The following is a 21,227-nucleotide window of genomic DNA, read 5'->3' on the forward strand; positions in this document are numbered from 1 at the left end:
GCAGGGTGCATCCCCGCCCCCGTCTCAGTAGTTGAAGTCTGTGCTATGAAAAGTGGCTTGAAACCTAGTTCCAGGAGACCTAGTTTGAGGCAACTTTGCTGTATCAAACCCCAAGTCTCCACCTGGTGTGCCATGCAGTGGCCTGAAACCTAGTCTCCTGAAACTAAGTTCCGAGCCACAAAGTGGCTTCATGTTCCCTCAGCTTTACTCAGAAATCCTAAATGGCGTAGTTTTTATTAAACACTCACTGTAAGTGAAACAGTCCTGTGTTATAAGGTTCTTGCATTTTGCACTTTCAATCAGCCAAGGTTTTAAAAAAATGCAACCTAACTCATGCTTGCCTGAGTTAGAACAGAACTTGGCTTGCTGGGCTCATTGGCTCCCCTGCTGACCTTCTTCAGATTGGTCAAGTCTACTTAAAAACCCTTTGTGTGATTGATAGCACTGGAAGATTACATTTTCATCACATGCCATACAGTATGAAGCCAGCCTACTGAAATTATGCAAGCATCTCCTGTAGATAATACCAACTGAAATGCTATTACATGCCCTTCAACAGTGACATTTAAACCTTACCATCATACACCAGCTGTGGCCCCTGCAGGTTATGAGCTACTCAAACCAGCAGCAACAAACACTTTCATTATTAGGACACATCAGGCACTTTGGCAGCTTCATCAATTCTTCATGCAAACCTAAAAAATTCAAGCTATTCTGCCTTCATCATGAATATTGATATGAATGAATAATGTAATAACAGAAGTTAGATAATTGTTCATTTAAAAAAAAGAATCCTAAAAAAATAGATAATTTTTAAAACTGATGTTATATCAAATATTGTAATTAGTATGCTTGATATCAAACAGTGTTTTATAATGCTACCTTTATTTATTATTCTGAAATGCAACCGCATATTAATCTTAATTAAACTGATTAATTTTATCAACAATTGAGTTTCAGAAACCCATAATGGGATATTAAAACAAGTACGAAATGAAATACCAAGAACATGTAGATGGTAAAAGTATCCTTTTTAAATTGTATTGTGGAGGGCTAGGTATAACTCTCTTGCTAAATCAGTTTTGAGTTAAACTGACAATGTTATTCCTGGACTTCAGTTCTGCACTATATCTGTCCTAACCAGGGTGAAACAGCATGATGAAGAAAATAAAACCACATGAAACATTACCAAAGCCATTTTTAAAGTCAAAAGGTCAAGAGATGGTAAAGGCTTCTGAATTAAAGATCTATTCATCCTATTGCTTTCATCGGTCTGTAAGAGTCTGTGAGGCAGTAAAGCTAAACGGATGCTCTTAGCACAGCTGGGCAGCTACAATAATATGGCATTTCACAAAGAAATTCAGAGTACTCTTGGCATTTAAGAGACTTTTTAGGCAGTTCAAGCAGCCTTCTCTGCACTATCAAAATGTTTTATGTGAGACAGCTTTACATTTGACTCCATGTCTTCGCCTATAAAAATTTCAAGGACAGTTTGTTTGGGAGAGAAAGTTAATCCCGTCAGTGATCTTGTTCTGCAGCACAAACCGAACGCCACAAAGGGAATTCAACTGGTCCTTTGCTAAATGTTAGCAGGAGTATAGTTTAGTTTTGGCTTTCCCATTGGATGCATATCATCTCCAACATTTAAAGTTACTCACACACAAAAATGTTTTTTATTGTGGACATAACTATAATAAAAAGTAAAAGGAGTAAATAAAAGGGAGACGAACCTCACTGTCAATCTACTGAATGCAAATGCAATGATGTGCCTCTAAGCGCCAGTTTTTCAAATCTTGTAATAAAAGTGATCCAGATTTTGTAATCCTATATTTTGTGATCAAGATTACTTTTATGGCTCGTTTTGATTCGGTTTTTCACAAAATGTCACTGCTGGATTATATTTGTCCAGATTACAAATAATTACGATTCTGAAATCCGTTTTGAAAAACCAGCCCCAGGTGCCATTTTAGTATGGTAATGATACAACAGAGTGAATTGAAAATCCAGGGGATTCCATGCAGGAGACTGACTGTCTGTTTAGGGGGAAAGCACTTTAAAAAGATTAATTGGCCATGAAAAGCATTCACTACGCTTTCCTTCTTTTCACTGGTATGTATCTCTGCGGTAATATGTAAACATGAAAATGTATATCTGTTATCGTGTGCAGCTTCACAGACTGAAACATTTAATCAGAGCACGGTCTATATCTGTATGTGTTTAATAGGAATCTGGGGGTAGTTTCACAAACCAGCGCTCGCTGGCTATTTCACGATTCGAAAAATCACAAATTCTCTTCGTTTACCATTTGGCCACGTTGACAGACATTTTACATGCACTGTTCTATACTTTACTTGTACCCTTCACAATACTTTTGTGAACATGCATGCAATACAACAGAACATACACCCTAACCTGCTTGCCTTCCAGGCTGCTGTATGATGGGCTTCAGTGCGATTACACCAATAGCTGCCTCTTCCTAATCTGAATTAGAGCAGATCTGCTGTTAAAGCTCATCTCTTTAATCGAACCCTGCCAAGGTATAGCCTGCTTACTTAGGGAGATGCCAAAGGAGGCTAATCTGTTCTATTCCCAGCCCTGTCTAACGTCACCATTGGTTCCCAGTACTTCAGCTCAGCAGCAAAGTTGTTTCTTCATAATTCTACCGTACAGCAGTTGCAGGTAGATTTCAGATTAATTGCAGAAAACCCTTGTGCTGCCTTTCTTGTTTATATTACATATGGGTAATAAAATGTATTGTTTTTTATTTTATTTTGAACTCGAAACAGCAGTCGTAGATGTTGTACCAAATGGTCTTCAAGGGCAATGCAATGGTTCTATACTACAGGGCAATTGTAGCACAGGAGAGGTTACAATAATATGAGTTATTGCTACTGTTCAGCAGAATGATAACTCTGTGGTAATCTGTTCATATTGTGGCCTATAAAGTATTATATGACAAGTGAAATATCTGTTTGTTTTCTTTGGGATTTCAAACCCGGTGACCGTGCGATACAATGACAGGTTGGATAAACACATGTGATAAAAGGTCCATGAATGACTGATTCTGTTAAAGCCAGACTCAGCGTGGACGAGGCACATAGTGAAAATGCATGGCCCTAATAAAAGGGAAGTTATGGAAACATTGTCTCTTTCACACACAAACCATAGGCTACGCTCATTGAATGACATCACAGAAGTTAAAAAGTTCAATCCAAATTGTCTGGAGACATTTAAAAATCGTGATAAAAGACTGCTGCCTTGGATCACCAAAAATAACGACAAAGTGGAAAAGGTAAGATATAGCTTTAATACTATTTCCAGACACAATGACTGCAGTAGCTTTGAATGGCCAACTGCTAAATTAACGAAATCGATTCAATAACAATGTTGTTCCTAATGTCTCGTAACTGCACAGAGAGGACTGAGTGTTAACTGAAGATCTGGCAGCCACTGTTATTTCATAGCCGATTTGAAATCATTCACATAGATCTGAAGATCCCTAACAACTGAGATGCTATTCACAGGTTATTCATGTGATAGACAGACATTGTACTCTCCTTTCTACATAGCTGATAGCACACAGAGATGTGCAATGATGTACAAGCAACCTGGACAGCCACAGCCTCAATTGTTCTTAACCTGGCATTGCAGGTCCACAGAACATAATCTGAATGGCCATAGCACCTGACACTTGAGTCATGAGTCATGTCAGCCATGAAAAAGACAGCTACATATTTTAGTCCCATTACAAATTAGTACTGCTATGGAAATAATGGTGTTTTGTTGATATGATAAGATAATAAGTGGTAGAAAGGACACAGTGCAGAGGTGGTGGAGATGAGATTGCTGCATCACTGTGTTGAACACACTGTGCATCTATGTCTCCTGGGAAGGAGAAATGTCAATGCTCCGGACACTAGCGTGATAGAGACACACACCCAGTAAGTGCCACTTAGCAAATCATTGATAAATACATTTCCAGCTGCTTTGTGTTCTAGGAGGTGAGAGCACGAGAATAAACTAATGTGCTTTAGGGAACGGAGAGCACTTAATTGCTTTATAAACAGTATGGGCGAGATCTTCAAAGGTGTTCAAAATCCTCATCAGCATTACTTTTGTCTGAAAGGAAAAACAGCACCATCTACATGGTAATTCCTGAATGAAAAGCATCAGAAGATTAATAACATGTTTATTTCTGAACAAGTAACATCATTGGGTGCATTTTTACTATCTAGAAAAAATCTTGCAAAGATTGTGTATAATTTTTTAAGTTGTGAATTATTTAGGTTATTCAAAGTTTTACATTCATAAAACCTACCTACACTGTTGATAATGAATATTTAACTGTATTTTCATTCCTAAAAAAAATCTGATTATGACGCCTGTTATTTATCTATATTCTTTAAAATAATCTATTATATTTTAACAGAGTTAAAGGGTGTCAGTGTTTATATGCGTGTGCTTTGAAAATAATTATTGTAGCACAGCCACCGTCCCTCCTCAAAAAAATAAATAACGATACACCCTTCTCATATTGAGTCTAACACATTTCCTACAGTGAATAGCCTATATCCCATATACTTATGCCTGTATGGTCTTTCTACAATCAAAGCAGTAAAAAAACAAAACCATATTCTAACAATTATATAAAAAAAGGTTTTATATCTTTTCATTTTGATTGTCTTAACTGGAAAATCATCAAACCCTATTGCGATTGCTTGCAAAGACCATTCCTGTGAGTTGATTAACTTGTAGGCTGAAAGAACCCCACTCATAAAGGCAACTGAGAGCAAAGCTATCTCCAATATTTGTTTCTAGTAATGGCAATTAAATTGTGGAAATTTCTTCATTTCCATTTCCATATAATTAGTGGAGTGTAGCTCTAAACATTATCTGGTTACTTCCAACACAGCAACTCAAGGCAGCCCCATCCCTTTACCTCAGTTGTTTCCTAACATAAGAAGAAAAAAAACGACAGTGAAGAAATCCAGCAGAGAAGGGATATCTATCTATCCATGTAAATTAATCATCTACATCCTTCAAGCCCAGACAGAGCCATCCATACTGGGTGATCAGGGAGTTCATAAAGTGTTCTATTATAATATATACAGTGTCTATATAGGTATGCCAATAAGCAAAACAAATGTAACCTAAAATATGTTTTTGCTGACTAAAACTACAAAGATGACTGAGTGGTTGAAAAGAAATTGGATTATAAACCAGAACGATTTACGGATGCAGAAAAAAATATGCAGGCCAAACACTAGAGCTGTGAAAACATATTATACTCTCACGGAAAAACATGGGAGGATGGTGAATTCATTCACAAAAAACAAAACAGTTATACAAAAAAGCGAGGCATACAGCAGAGCTGGTCTTTGATTTCTGAGTCATGTCCAGCTGCAGATTGGATTGTAGACTGCCAATGGAACAAGGGGCAGTCCCAGTTTGATACTGGAATGAGATGAGGCTGGTTTCACAGTGCAGATGGAAATAAGGCAGAAGACAATGTACTCATTAAACACGGTGGATGATTTAAAGTTTTTTTTTCATGCTGACTGTACCTACATCTACTAGACACCATCCATTGACCTTGCAGTTCTTTTAAACCCATAAGCATCATTAAACAGGTTACTTCACAGCCATGTGGGGGTCAAAGGGCCATGTATGCATCGCAAGTCATTCACTGGACAGTCCTGATCTAGTTTATGCCAAGATATGTGGGTACCAGATCTCATTCTGCAAGACATTTCCATGCTTGAGATGCACTTTTCACAAAGCTTCAACTCGTGCCATTTACAGAATGCCTATCTCTGTTTTTATGAGAAAAGCAGTTCTGTAAGCATACTATTTTGTTCTAGGCTGTAAAAAACATTAAAAACAACACACTCTAAATAATGTATAGGTTAAAGCTTTGTGAGTATGGCTAAGTACATACAGTAAATCATCCAACAGAATGTAGATGCTACATGAGACAGTCATGCACCCTATTCACTAATGATCTCTTGTGCAGATGAGGAATACAGTTATATAGAACAGTCTATTGTCCTGTTTGAGAGCTATTATCTAAACAGCTTCAGAGGATTTCTTTCTACATGAAAACGGCATTCAACAACATTTGTGTCCGTCTCCCGGCCCTGCCCCCACCATTGGCATATGATGGGATTATATGCTAATGTGGATTCTGTTTGCATCAAATTCTATTATGTGGCTTTCACAAAATTAAATGGAGAATATTAAAGGCTCTAGAAAGGTAATGCGCTTCAACTGTAAAGGCCATGGCAAACACACACACACATACACACACACACAGACACGCATGCACGCACGCACGCACGCACGCACACACACACTCAAAGATGGCTGCAGTGGGTGACGTCAGACCAGAAACAGGAACCGACTCAGAACACAGGTTTTGGAATGGTGAAGGTGCTGATGCGCAGTTTAATAATTAAACAGACAGAAAATAAAAGGTTTGTAACAAAAACAGCACATGGCACGTGAGGCCAAAATAAACAGACAAACAAAACGAGTAGACACTAACAAAACAGGGTGGACGAACGCTACACAAAACAAGTATGGTGCTGGTGCTTCCAGCACTGGTAGCAATTGATATTTATAATTACGCTTCTCCTCTCTCTCTCTGCCCGCTCTCCACTCCCGAGCACACAACCTGAGTGAGTGAAAACATGCTGCTTTTACGCAGCTGTACCGAGACTCGATTGCTAATCAATCATTCAATTGGAGTCTCTGTACAACTGCACGTGAATTAATAAAGTGCAATCCCCCGTGCTCACAATTACATTTTACTTGCAAGTGAAGTGCTGTGCAATCCTTGTGCCTAAATACAAATATACATTTTAAACACTCGTGTTACACAGACCCGTTTATATCCCGTGTACCATTGACTATACACCAACATTAACACGCAACACGTAACACAACACAAATAAATAGCCCAGAGCCGGGGTACTTTGCCACACACACACACACATTGACACACACACACACACACACACACACACACACACACACACACACTATCCTGTCTGTCACCCATTTATAATTTACTTGCATTTCTGACATCTCTGCTGAGGTGACGTCTGGGAATTCACTAGTTAATGAATGCCTCTTTATATTATCAGTGAGCAGCAGCCAAATTAAACATGTGGTCCCTGTCGGGGTATCAATGCATCTTTATTTGGAGTCACCTAATCAAAGTAGGACAATTCACAGTTTTGTCGCCTTTGAACAACCTCAGCCCCCTCCCATTGGTAGAGTGTCGAATCCCCTCTCTTCAAGTCTAAACCGATAATTCAAACAGGAAATGAAACTGGTTCTGTTTAAACACTGGATAACACAACACATAATTAAGAGTACCTCTGGTAGATTAAAAAAAATAATAATGTTGTAAAATATACCAGTACAAATGGGACTGCTATTAAAAACACTCAAGCAGCCACTTGTAATATACCCTAAAAGCATGTAAGCAATCCACACCTCAAAGACACGCGTCAGGCTTGGAAACGAGGGAACCCCACTGTCAGTTTGCAATGCTTACCTCAAACATCTACTACAACATAGGAACACAAGAAATGTTACAAACGAGAAGAGGTCATTCGGCCCATCTTGCTTGTTTGGTTGTTAGTAGCTTATTGATCCCAGAATCTCATCAAGCAGCTTCTTGAAGGATCCCAGGATGTCAGCTTCAACAACATTACTTGGGAGTTGGTTCCAGACTCCCACAATTCTCTGTGTAAAATGATAGAAAAACAGCATTCGACTGCAGACAAGGATTCTGAATTCTCTTCATAGCGATAATGTTAGTGGTTTTTTTATTTTTTATTTACTAATGTAAGTTAATGTGTGTAGAGTGTCGTCTAATGCAGTTCAGGTGAGAGGACGAAGCTGAGCAAAATTATGTCTCATATAATAAGAGACACCATAAACATGACATAACGTATTATAAATCACTAAAGCAAAGATTGAACTACGAGACTATTATAACAACGTCTATTTTTATTTGTAATTTTTTTTATTTTATTTTATTTTTTTTACTTTAGAATTGTACGTTGCATGATCAGGGTCTCATCTGTACACACAAGAATACATTTTAAAACATAATTAACAGGGATTTATAATGATAGAATAACAGTGTGCCACATGCTGTATATCTCAGTCTGCAGTGACTAATTTACAGTATCTGCATTGTAAAGCAATCAGCAAATTAGACAAAAGCGATTTACTGATGCAAATAACAGTATTAGCCAGTGGCTAAGCCAGCCCTCATACCCAGTTTTCCAGTCCTTAGTCCTTAGTCTTCGTATTTGAAACATCTCCAGGCTACCAGTGCTCATGTATACCCACACTTACACACTCCTATCCACTAAATAATGTACATGTTGACTCCGTGTTTTTAAAAGGTGATGGTTTGTGTATAGTTCAGTAGTGTGAGTAGGGTAAAAGAGTAAGTATGAACAACTCCTTGAGATACACTTTATGAATTCAAACAAGCAAATTGATACCTAACTGCACACAAGTCGTTTTGTGGAATATACGCACTTGATATGCAATAAAAGGATAATAATAGGACAAACACGCTTTCTGTACTTTCAACTTTTTTTAGAAGGTGTTAATTATTCCCAATATAATTCTTGCCTTGAGGATGAAACGGCAGGAGACCTCATGTCTGTCAAGGTCTGCCAGCGTGATATATCTCTATGCTGTCCCAGTGGCATCATCAAGACTCACAGCTTCAGGCTGAATCTGAGATCAGGTGCTGAGTGTACACTTAGTGTTCTGCATTTCAGGTTTATTACACATTTTACAGAGAAATTACAGGATTTTCTTTTACAGGATGTCATTTTTTACTAATTTATACCTGATTTTTGTCAATTATTCAATATTTTGCCGGTACTATTTTCTAGGAAATACACAATATTTTTATTAAAATGCTGTTTTATTTTGACTCTGACATTGTAATAAACAACCCTACACGGTCTCCTAGGTGGATTATAGCAGACGTTTATACGTCAGAGGATCAAATAACGTTCAAACATGGTTCTCTGTCACTTCACAAACACATTATCACCTGATTATATTGGCTAATCAAAGACTGATTAGTGTGGCAATTGCTGGGCGTAATAACTACTAGCTTGATCAAAAACTATACTGAAAAACTTACATGAAAATATAATAATTTAGTGGATGAGGAATGGGGGAGAAAATGTAAATCAGTTTGTGAATATTCAGAAGAAAACTAATGTTTTGAAGAATACAAAAAGCAACAATAGCAGAAGTGGATCAGGTGAGGCAGAGGATGCATAGCGCTGCCAGTACTGCTGCATTGAGGTACATGGTCACGCTGACAATAAAGAACATACTGAAAAATAAGCGACACGTTAAACTAAAACAAGAAAGTGAACCGAGACATAAGCAATCTATTTAAGCTGCTTTAATAAAAGAGAATGCAGAATGACTATGTTAAGTTTATCAGAGCGCTGTGCTTTGCAGGACAGCCACTGTTTATTGCAGGAAGGTGTGTATTGGTGACTTCATGCAACAGTACTGTCTGTTCATCAGCTAAAACACTGCCTAACACCGACAATCTTAATCGTAATTATTTGACAGAAAACGTTGATGCTTTAGTTGGTAAACTTATGGAACGATTTTGATAGAAATGTCCAGTGTGGTTTTTGACGCATCTTCCGATGACTTGCACCGCCCAGTTCTGTCAATTTTCTTTTCTTTTTATGATTTCAAGGCAGATAAACCTGGCTTCTTTGTGCTGATGTCATTTTCATTGTTCTGTTGATACTATGTCCATCAGCACAGCGATTGCCCAAACATTTGCAAAGTACCAGTTAACTTGGGAAAATGTGACTTCGACTTGCACAGATTCTGCTTCATCATACATGCCAGGGACATGAAACTTAATCAGAAACCACAACTGTTACGCATCATATTCCATATGTAAAGTGTGCATACTGAGATGTTTCCCCCGATTTTTACCGATGTTTCAATTAAAATCTATTTTTACAGATTGTATCCCTATTTTAATATATGTAAAAATTCCCTATTTTTTTTTAAAGATAAAAACCGAAAATGTGTAACACTGTGTATACTGTATATATATTTCAACTGAATGTGTAAGAGGAAAATATGCTGTTTACAATAAAGTACAGAATTTAACCCGATGTCATCAAAGTCGTGTAATTACAAGACAAAACTGTCCCTTCCTGTGCCTGAAAGCCATTTTGTTTTAGCTGTTTTAGTGAAGAAAAAATTAAAGACCTTAAAAGTTATATTAAAACATAGTGATTGGTGGCCAGTTCTTTGAAGCCTGATATTTCCTTCAAAATTGTGACAAATACTGAGCACTGAAATGAAGGTTCTCATCAACATTCTGCAGCATTTATTTATTTGTTGTTTGTTCTATTACTATTTGTCCTTGAAAACACAGGCCTCCATAGGCAAATGAATGAAAAGCTTGTGAATTAGCGTGCTCACACCTCTCCCCTTATCTGAGTTAATGACTAAAGAAATGGTGTTGCATTCCAATAAACAAAGAGGCGTGCAGGAGCTCTGAAATATCACTGGTTCATTTTGGAATAGTAAAAAGAGATGCAAATTGCACTGCAGTATATGGTAACTGCCTCTCAGTCTCATTCCCATAAAAGGATGTTTTCCACCAGTTTTCTTACACAACTAAGGAAATACAATTGAACCTCAGAGCTACAAACAACAAACTAATAAACTGACCGCTCAACCGAACTCTCTGCTTTGAGCTGGAAGTAAGCAATCACTGAACCATGCCTTCAACGCAACCAGAATCCAGTTTTAAAAAGAGCAGTACGAACCTACTGAGATGGTAAGGACTGGTAAACACAAACATGTTACATTTTTAATTGAAAAAAAAAACATCATTTATATGTTATTAAAAAAAAGCCAACAAAATAAATCCAACAGCTTGCAAAGGAGGCGAAAGACAGTAGAGTAGTAAAAACAGATGTATTGTATGCAAAACTGCTGATGAGAAGATTTTGTTAAAGCCACTTCATAAACTACGTGTTGGACCTGCAGAAGGCAAAATAACTGTACCAACAAATGTATCCAGATAGAGGTGAGGCAGATTTCAAAGAAAGTACAGACAATTTCCTAAATTTCCATTGGAGACTCTGCTTGTGAGATTTAAAACGAGATTACAATTAGGAATGGAGGCTTGTTCACTGGATTTAAAGATGCATTACAGTTAAGATACAGAGAATTTAAAACAGAATTGCAAATTGTGGCGAAATGTAAAAAAATGCCTACACACAAAAAAAAAAACATAACAATGTGCCCGTAACCAGATGGATTTCGTTGTGGAAGACAGCAAAGGAACAATTGAAGTGTGCAAGTACTGTCGAGTTAATATACATATTTTGATAGAAAAAAACGCTCAAGCATTTTGGAAAGTAACAGAAAACAATAATTTCATACAGTATATAAAAAGCAAAAGCCCTGAAAAAAAAATACAATTTAATAAAACTCAAAAATAGCTAAAAATAGCACCAACAAATGAATTCATAAAAAACAGAAGCCCTAGATATATTCAACTATGATTAATTCATGTCATTGCTTTTTTCTTTCTTTTTTTATCTAATAAAAATAAAACCTACATTGTACAATGCACATCAAATCAAGGAAAGATTAAATTATAGATGACTGCCTAATGCTTTGAATTTCAACAAAAGAAAACAGGCTGTAAATAGTACTCGGATAAAAAGGGGGCTTTGAGTCTAACCAAGGTCAACTAGACCACGAGCCAAGAGCAGAAAAATCTAATCCTTTCAAACAGACACCTCTTTCAATAATTAACAGCAAAGAGTATTTGTGAACCCTGATACCTGAGACATATGCAAATACATAAACAGGTATCTGAAACTAGGAAGTTTAAATATAAGCTACATTCCGATATGTATGAATGATTATAGAGCTGCTTAGTGTAATTTTACTGTGATGTTTTCAATGATGCTTCAGGGTTTGATACAGTATTTTGTGAAGGCACAGTAAACAGTCCCTCATTATTGCAATGCCTGCTGTGGGTGTGTAGTTATGAACATATACAGGTGCAACTTCATAACCTTTTGTTTGTGTCTAAACTACAGTAAGATGTGCTGTTTTGTAATCTGGATTTTAAAAATAACAAGAAAGAAGATTTGTCATGAACAATTTGTATGTAACAAACACAGCAAGTAGTTAAAAGAAGAAGTGAACATAAAGGTTTTAACCATCAAGCAGCTTTGTCCTTTCTGCTTATTTGCAACTCTTGACCTGGGATATTTTGCCTGGGATGGGACCTTCCATTTAAATTACAACATTAATGGCAAAATAAACAAAGGGAGGTCAAAGGTCGTCATTTAAACAAATGCACTTCTGACTACAGATTCCTGGCCCTCCCTGGCTTCGCAAGAACAATGTGATATTGCCTTTACTAATTTCCAAAATATCCCCACATCCTGCTCCAAACCCTTAAGGAATACAGATGGTATTTATAATCCTTCGAGATGAAGGAGAGAGGGTAATTAACATTGCCTCGGAATGAAGAATTTGGTTTTACGATGTATCTATAATCCAGTTTACAGAAGTCGTGGGCTGACACACAGTGTGAATGGAGCCTTATTTTACTCAGTGTTGCTGCTGTATTCCATTTATCAGCTTTCGAGAAGGTATATGTAATGCCAGGAAATACAATACAGAAAAACATGAGGAAGGCTGTGGCAAAGTGCCCGCCCCTGTGTGTATTTTGTGTTATATGTTGTATGTTAATGTTGGTGTATAGTCATTGGTACACAGGATATAAAAGGGTCTGTGCAACACAAGTGTTTAAAATGTATATTTGTATTTAGGCACGAAGATTGCACAGCACTTCACATGCAAGTAAAAAGCAATAATATGTGAGCACGGGGAATTGCACTTTAATTCACGTGCAGTTGTACCGCGACTCCAGTTGAATGACTGATTAGCAATTGAGTCTCGGTACAGCTGCATAAAAGCAGCATGTTTTCACTCACTCGGGGTTGTGTGTTCAGTGAGTGGAGAACGAGATTGGAGACGGACGTAATAAATAATAAAATAATAATGTAAAGTAAAATAGAAGCTCACCGTGTTTGTCTGTGTAGTCTGTTTTGTTTGTTACTTTTGTTTTGGCGAATGTGCCGTGTCCTGTGTTTTTGTCCTGTTTTATTTTATAATAATAAACCGCGCAGCATCGCAGCCATTTATCATTTCCTCTCGCAGTACTGTGTGTTTCTTCTGGTCTGACGTCCCCACTACAGCCGTCTTTGTCACAAAGGCAGACAACCAAAACCTTGTAAAGGAAGTGAACGGAGAAATGCTTGGGAATATTCATACACTTCACAGATTTCACATTTAGCCCTTTTGTGTAAATGGTTATGCTTTAAACTGTGACACACATTTCCAGTAAAAATAGACCTCTTGTAGTATTTACAGTCATAGTTTACGTTTTGTAAGTAGCCCTTTATTTTGTCTGTACCTCTCTTAAAACGTACCACCAAGGTTTGAGAAGTTTTGGGGGATTTCTAAATATCTGTGTATTTACAAACACCAGGCTCAATTCCATAAGGCGACTTTATTTTCTTCAGAATTGAAAACAGAGAGAGAGAATCAGATGTGAGGTTCTGGTATTAAAAGATTTTTCCCTGGTCTTGTCAAGCCTAGCCTACCTGAAGCAAACCTGTCAATTCAGCAGCACATGTTCCTCGGGGAGATCTGTAAGCCTCAATCCGTACTAAATTGTTAATGCTGCACTGCTGTCCTGGCAACTTAAAAAAAAAAAAAAACAACTGGAATTGCAGTGGAAAATCACTTAGTTCTGTCCGTTGCCCTCAGCTAAGCTTTATTCCAAATCTGAGGCGAGGAGACCCCCCCTTTACAATCCCCCAGCTTCACACTGAGAGGCTGTGATTGCGGAGAATTAGTACAAAGCATTTACATGAACAGTTACAACCCTGTGTAGCAGTTTGGTTACACAATAAAACTGTATACAACAAAAAGGGAAAGGATAGTTAGTGGGAGGTTGACCCCAGAGAAAGACCCCAGCCTTGTGTTTGTGGTTATCTATAGCAGCAGTGCCAGGCACCAGCAGCAACAACTGATGCGCTGAACACCCCCAGTGCAATCCCAGCATGCCTCTGGCCTGCACGACTCGGAGTGAGACTAATTTCCATATCAAACCCAATTTGGATGAAATGACTTTGGTTTAAAAAGAAGCCAGTGCATCAATAGCCCCTCAATTAGATTTCCATCTCCAACCAGACAAATATGAATATTTATTACCATAAATGCAGATTTTCCTTTTTTTTTTCATCGCTCCAATCTTGAATATTATCCTGTGCTAATTTTTGTAATGAAAATTTTGGCAACATAGTGTTTGTCCATAGACTGACAATGCTTCAGATAATCCTGTTATTGTTCTATTCAAATGACAGCTCCCGTTCATTCATGTGTTCACAAGGGTTTAAATACTGTTTTCAATCGTTATAATCTAACATAGACTGGAAATTAAAACTGAAGACTATATTTGTGCACGCCATTGTACAGTGGAATATGTTTTGCATTTATTTTACCCAGGGTTTATAGGTGCTTTAAACAATCAATACTCACATAAGATAATGCAAACATCAAAGACTACCTCATTATACAGGAGGGGGCTTGTATTTGTTAAGGAAGACACATTCAGTACATACAACACATTAAATAGGAACCTTTAAATCAATCTATCTTCTACAGTCTTGTGTTGGTGTGTTTTTAAAATAAACAGTATCACAACGTGAACAGACATGCCTAGTCCAGTAATGAATTAGTTTGGAGATGTGTCTTCATATTGACACAAAATGGTTAAGAAGGAATATGTACAAGAAGAAAAAAAAAACATTAAAATTTGTCATAAACAAGGCTTTAAAATCATTAGCAACACTGGCCTGGATTTCGCCTTCATTTGAGGTAAATAGCCCAGTTTAAGGGGCTCGCAGTATGATATTAAATACTGTGTAATTTAATACTAAAATGACAATATAAAATGGGTTCAATGAAAGAAAGCTTGATTATAACATATTTATGTTACTCAGTTAAAGTTATGCCTGACTGCCTGACCCTTACAGCAAAGTGGAAAGTAGGGTCCATTACCCCTGGTCAGTTTTCTCATTATGCTGCAGATCTTTTCATTCTTTCCTTTGTTTCAATATTATATATATATACAGCTGATGCTTTGACATAGTGAACACCAGGTTTTTATTGCCCCTTAAACGTGTGTTCTGTGGCAGTAACAGCTATACACACAATATACAATCTGCCATCAGATTACTACCTCAACATATTGTTAAGATCCTGCAGCTTGTTATTAATTAAGCACTGCCTTAGCCGTTCAACATGATGGTATGCTAATGACCTACTGTGACCCCTGGGTGTATCTGGTTTATTTGTACAGTGCGGGTTATGTAGCATGGGTGATTTAAAATGTATTATGTGAACACATTGAAGTCACAATTGCTTCACGTGCAGACTGTGCCGGGGCCAGATTGAATGATTAGCACTTGAGTCCCGGCACAGCTGCTTAAAAGCAGCACATATTTCTCACTCGAGGCGAAACATGAGTAAAGAGAACGAGAAATAAAAATTGCTATGCGTGCTGGTTATACACCAGTGCGATGATTTGTGTCTGTTTTGTCTCTCTGTTTTGGCCACCTGATTTGGTATGCCAACAGCTAGAATACTGTTACAATGCTATAGTGTTGTCCAGATTTGATGTGTCGTGTTGTCTGTCCTTTCCAAAATGCAGCTCTGAGGTTAAAGGCTGTTTTTCTTTTCTTTTGCATCATTTGCTGATTCTTCATTATATCACAGAAGACATTCCTGCTGGTTTCACTATTCCTATAGCATGCTGTTTCCCTGGAATGCCTGTTTTGATTGACAGCCTGTATTTGGCATGCAGTCACTGAGGCAGAATGACTATCAGATCAATAACAGAGAGCTGCTTAAAAAAACTGGCATCGAAACCCAACTTTCTCTACCAACAGGAACAAGCGTTGCCAAGAAACAGCCGATATCAAACCAAGTACAAGATTGAATAAAACATTTCTATACACCTACCTACCCAGCTTTAACTATTTAAAAATGACAGCCAAATGCATTTCTTATTTCCAAATGCAAAAATAAATAAATAGATGTTTTTATTATTTGTGTTTACAGCGGTTTTGAAAAGATGTCTTTAAAGACTAACACATCCTCCGGTGGATCTCACATGTTTACTGTTTAATAGATCACTTGTATAAGATATCATGGAACTGCCTGACAGCTTTAAGAGAAGGCCTCAAACGTACATGATTAACTGCAAGACGGTTTTCCCTCTCAGATTCTCAGAGTGGAATAAACTTGTGAAGCACAGTACAGTTTCACAAGAAGATCCAGTAGTAATGGGAGAGCCTCTAGACATCATTTACCTCATCTTAGTCAACAACCGAGTATATATTATCACATATCGTTGTTCGCTCATATTAATAGTGTATTGTAAGCTGGGATGTACGTTTTTAAAATCATCTCCAAGATTTAGTAGAATTTCACGGTGCCTCGAACTTCACATTATTATTATTATTATTATTATTATTATTATTATTATTATTATTATTATTATTATTATTATTATTGCTATTAATAGTAGAAGCAGTCCCATACTGAAACACACTGAAGCAGCAAACAGAAAATGTATAAACTCACATCTCCCATTCCAGCTTGCAGTATTTTCACTCCAGTCTCCTTTTCAAGCTTCTCCTTCTGTGCCACTGCAATGCAAGAGAAAACAATCAGTCACCCAAACCTGGTCAGTCTGGCATTCCAAGAAGGAAAGTGGTTCTGGTACAGCAGCACCTTTGACACGTTGCGATGCGACAGAGCATCAGACCACAGTCTCCAGGTATTAAAGTGACTCAGCTACTGGAGCTCACTGCAAGCAAAACGGATTGGTTTTCATGTGTTATGCCGCAGCTATAGTTGGTTTATACATTAACATGTATTATACTAGTTACTTTGGAAGTTAATCTAAGAAGTTGCCAGTCAAGCAGTACTATATATTCAATGGCGGTATCAAGTTCGTGTTCTGAAATACAATGCATTGGCCTTCAGCATTAACCCCTATGAAGATTTTGCACCAGTATTTTTATATATTGGATGTGTGTTCTATTTATTAAATTACAGTAATGTAGTCTGAACATGTGTGCCACTGGCAGACTTCCTCAACGCGTCATCACTGTCAATGGGTACGAGGTATAGGAGGGTTCAATGAAGTGAAAATCTAAACGAGCTGCTAGGCTCAGTTTCACAGTGAAAGGTATTTTCTCCATCTCCAAAACAAGTATTATAAGAAGCCCCAGACCAAGGTGTGTATAGTGCGCTATATTGCACTGCACAGATGTTTGAAAGGTCACTGGAGTTTATAGCGTACCTAGACACCTGCAGACCATTCAAGTAGCATATGCCTTATAATTCAACAACTGTTGATTTCATCTACATTTATAGTGTGTGATTAGTAGGAGGACCCTCTGAATGGGTGTGCCCTGGTTTAAATTCCATCCAGTGTCTTCTCAAAACTGAAACCCTATTTTACCTTCCATAGTTTCCCTGTTCTGCTAATCATTAAGCTGCAGGGGATTTTGTTACTCAAGCTAACCAATATTTTAAAATTCTTGTTGCATTGTCTTTCATTGTAGTAAGAACATAAATTACTGCTTTAATATCCAAAACATTGAAAAATGTTTCACAAATATGTGGAGTATATCCTTTTTATATTACCATCCATATTGTACTACAGCTGTATAAGAAACAATGCTGTAATCTCAGAAATACACACGTCCAAATGGAATGCGTTTACTGTGCTTGTCTGTAAGGATCAGATTTGTGGGTGATGTTGTGTTTCATCATGGGAGATCCTAACACATACTACACTACAAAATGGTTCAGTTGCAAATCAATGCAAACAGCTTATTTGGACTCTGTATCGCCCATTCAAATAGCACCTGACATTTCTGAAGAAACATTTTAATTGTAAAACGAAATCATGGAAAGATTGAGTGTGTGTGTGTGTGTGTGTGTGTGTGTGTGTGTGTGTGTGTGTGTATAATTGGTGCATAATACACAATGGAAAATTATAAAAAGAGCATGCATAAAAGCCTTTTTTTTGTTTCCATGTGAATGCATCAAAGTGGAAAAAAATAAGTCCTTTAAAATCAAATTCCCTAGATGAAGGATATGCAAATTACCTGGAAGAGTTGAACCCTATAATGTTCTCACAATTCTGCAATTGCCTATTTAATTAGTATTTTAATTTATCAGAATAATTCGTTGCACTTGCCAATTTATGCAGTATTCCATATAATTAAGCACGCAGCTTCAGAGGAATAATTTGGTTGGAGCTTTTCATAGTGGTTAGTCTAACCTGAATGGATCCATGCTGTCTATTCTGACAATAGGGACAACTCAATGGCTTCATCAGGAAGTATCTCGGGAGCTCTACAGAGATGGCTATGCAGCTCAGACTTTACTTTACTACATTCTAATGTGTTCCTCCTTGCGTACTGGACTGCTAATACCCACACTGTTTAAACAATGCTTGATCAACACACAGCGCAACCCTCATGGCTGCCATTAACGTGATGATCGCACATTATATGGGACGTGTGAATAAGACATCATTGACTTGTTCACACCAACATAAGTTAATGTTTGCTCATTTTCACATTAAGAGATGTTTATCACCTTACCACCAAGGGGTTGGATACCCCATGGTGTAAGAATGTTACCCAAGAAGTCATTTCACCATTGTAGACTATTACCAAGTTTATCTTGTAACAGAGTCGAGTACATATTTATCAGAACACCACATTGCTTCTGTAGTTTTGATTTGTTGTGCATATGAGTACAGGAACTGAAAATCTTAGAAAATTGTCAAAATAGGTAAATTAGCGGTTGTCTAATTTAATTGATGACTTTAATAGGCCACCACACATGCAATTCACTTAACATAGTAAAAGAAAAGGAACACATAGCCACCAATGGCAAAATGCAGGAGACTTTTAACAAGTTGTTTAATTTGCCTAATTAAAGCACAAAGTGGTTTAACATTTTCACACACGAATGGCTATTGTTTCTATATCACTGATTATTGACTGAAAATGGAAATTCTCACACCCTGAGGTTTTCATGAAGGTGGGTATATAAAGGATATACATGACACATCTTGAGGTGCGCTAATAAATATGCACACTACTGTAACCACATACTTGATTAAGTTTAGAAAGACATTTTGGGAGCCCCAATCCCAGAAGAGGAAGGCTCTACTGTGTGCTAAGACCTGGATTCAATAAGCTAGTATGTCAGTCTTGTCTCCATATACTTTCCAGTAGAGCAGTGGGAAGGAGGATTCAAGGTTCATTAACACACAGGATATTCAGCATGATGAATTTCAGGTGAAACAAACCAGGAACACACAAATCAAGGAAATCCTAAAATATTGTACGTGAAAGTCATCAAATCCAGCTTTAAGGGAAACGCAAGGCCTGTGGTGAGAAACATTAAAAACAATCAATAACCATCAGGAGGAAGCATGCTATTAGCTGACCATTAAAAAGCAGATAGAATGAGTTTCTATTGGTTTAATCAGAGCTTCATTACATTCAAAAGGCAATTGATAATCAACAAGAGAAACACAAGCTTCCCTCAGTGCATGTTTTCATTCACATTTGAACTTTCTTTCATATTGCATAAACAATCTTTGGAATCTGACAGAGATTGTTTATAAGGAAATGATAGGGACTTTAATTGGAGCCTGCTGGATGAAAATGAGTCAAATAAAAATGGTCAGAAATAATGTTTTTCCCTTGAGAAAGCAACAGAGAGAAAGGCTACTGTTTCTGCCTCTCTGCTTTAAAAATGATGAAACACTTGGTAATACAGCACTCAAAAGTCCATCCATCCGTCCGTCCATCTGTCTCAATCAGCTTGAATCACAGTGAAGATGGAATGGGTATTAGGTATAGACCCCGATCACCACGCTGTGTTCTCTAGCTGGAATGGGTATTAGGTACAGACCCATCTCACCACGCTGTGTTCTCTAGCTGGAATGGGTATTAGGTACAGACCCCTCTCACCACGCTGTGTTCTCTAGCTGGAATGGGTATTAGGTACAGACCCATCTCACCACGCTGTGTTCTCTAGCTGGAATTGGTATTAGGTACAGACCCCGATCACCACGCTGTGTTCTCTAGCTGGAATGGGTATTAGGTACAGACCCCTCTCACAACGCTGTGTTCTCTAGCTGGAATGGGTATTAGGTACAGACCCCGATCACCACGCTGTGTTCTCTAGCTGGAATGGGTATTAGGTACAGACCCCTCTCACCACGCTGTGTTCTCTAGCTGGAATGGGTATTAGGTACAGACCCCTCTCACCACGCTGTGTTCTCTAGCTGGAATGGGTATTAGGTACAGACCCCTCTCACCACGCTGTGTTCTCTAGCTGGAATGGGTATTAGGTACAGACCCCTCTCACCACGCTGTGTTCTCTAGCTGGAATGGGTATTAGGTACAGACCCCGATCACCACGCTGTGTTCTCTAGCTGGAATGGGTATTAGGTACAGACCCCGATCACCACGCTGTGTTCTCTAGCTGGAATGGGTATTAGGTACAGACCTCTCTCACCACGTTGTGTTCTCTAGCTGGAATGGGTATTAGGTACAGACCCCTCTCACCACGCTGTGTTCTCTAGCTGGAATGGGTATTAGGTACAGACCTCTCTCACCACGTTGTGTTCTCTAGCTGGAATGGGTATTAGGTACAGACCCCGATCACCACGCTGTGTTCTCTAGCTGGAATGGGTATTAGGTACAGACCCCTCACACCACGCTGTGTTCTCTAGCTGGAATGGGTATTAGGTACAGACCCCTCACACCACGCTGTGTTCTCTAGCTGGAATGGGTATTAGGTACAGACCCCGATCACCACGCTGTGTTCTCTAGCTGGAATGGGTATTAGGTACAGACCCCGATCACCACGCTGTGTTCTCTAGCTGGAATGGGTATTAGATACAGGGTGCTCTCACCACACTGTGGGTTTTCCTATTTGTCAGATTTTTCTCTTTCTTTTTTAATGTATGTTAAATTTTAGGGGTCTATTCA

General features: G+C 38.1%; 1 protein-coding gene across 1 annotated transcript in view; it reads right to left on the reverse strand.

Annotated features, from left to right (window-relative positions):
* LOC121310439 (receptor-type tyrosine-protein phosphatase N2-like) overlaps positions 1–21,227 on the reverse strand; it is a 243,618-nt gene that overhangs the window by 66,956 nt on the left and 155,435 nt on the right. Inside the window, exon 12 of the mRNA XM_041243621.1 lies at positions 16,777–16,841. Within this exon, the coding sequence (XP_041099555.1) occupies positions 16,777–16,841 (65 nt within the window). The remainder of the gene's footprint in view (positions 1–16,776; positions 16,842–21,227) is intronic.

Source organism: Polyodon spathula, chromosome 3 (assembly GCF_017654505.1).
Source record: "Polyodon spathula isolate WHYD16114869_AA chromosome 3, ASM1765450v1, whole genome shotgun sequence".
NCBI lineage: Eukaryota > Metazoa > Chordata > Actinopteri > Acipenseriformes > Polyodontidae > Polyodon > Polyodon spathula.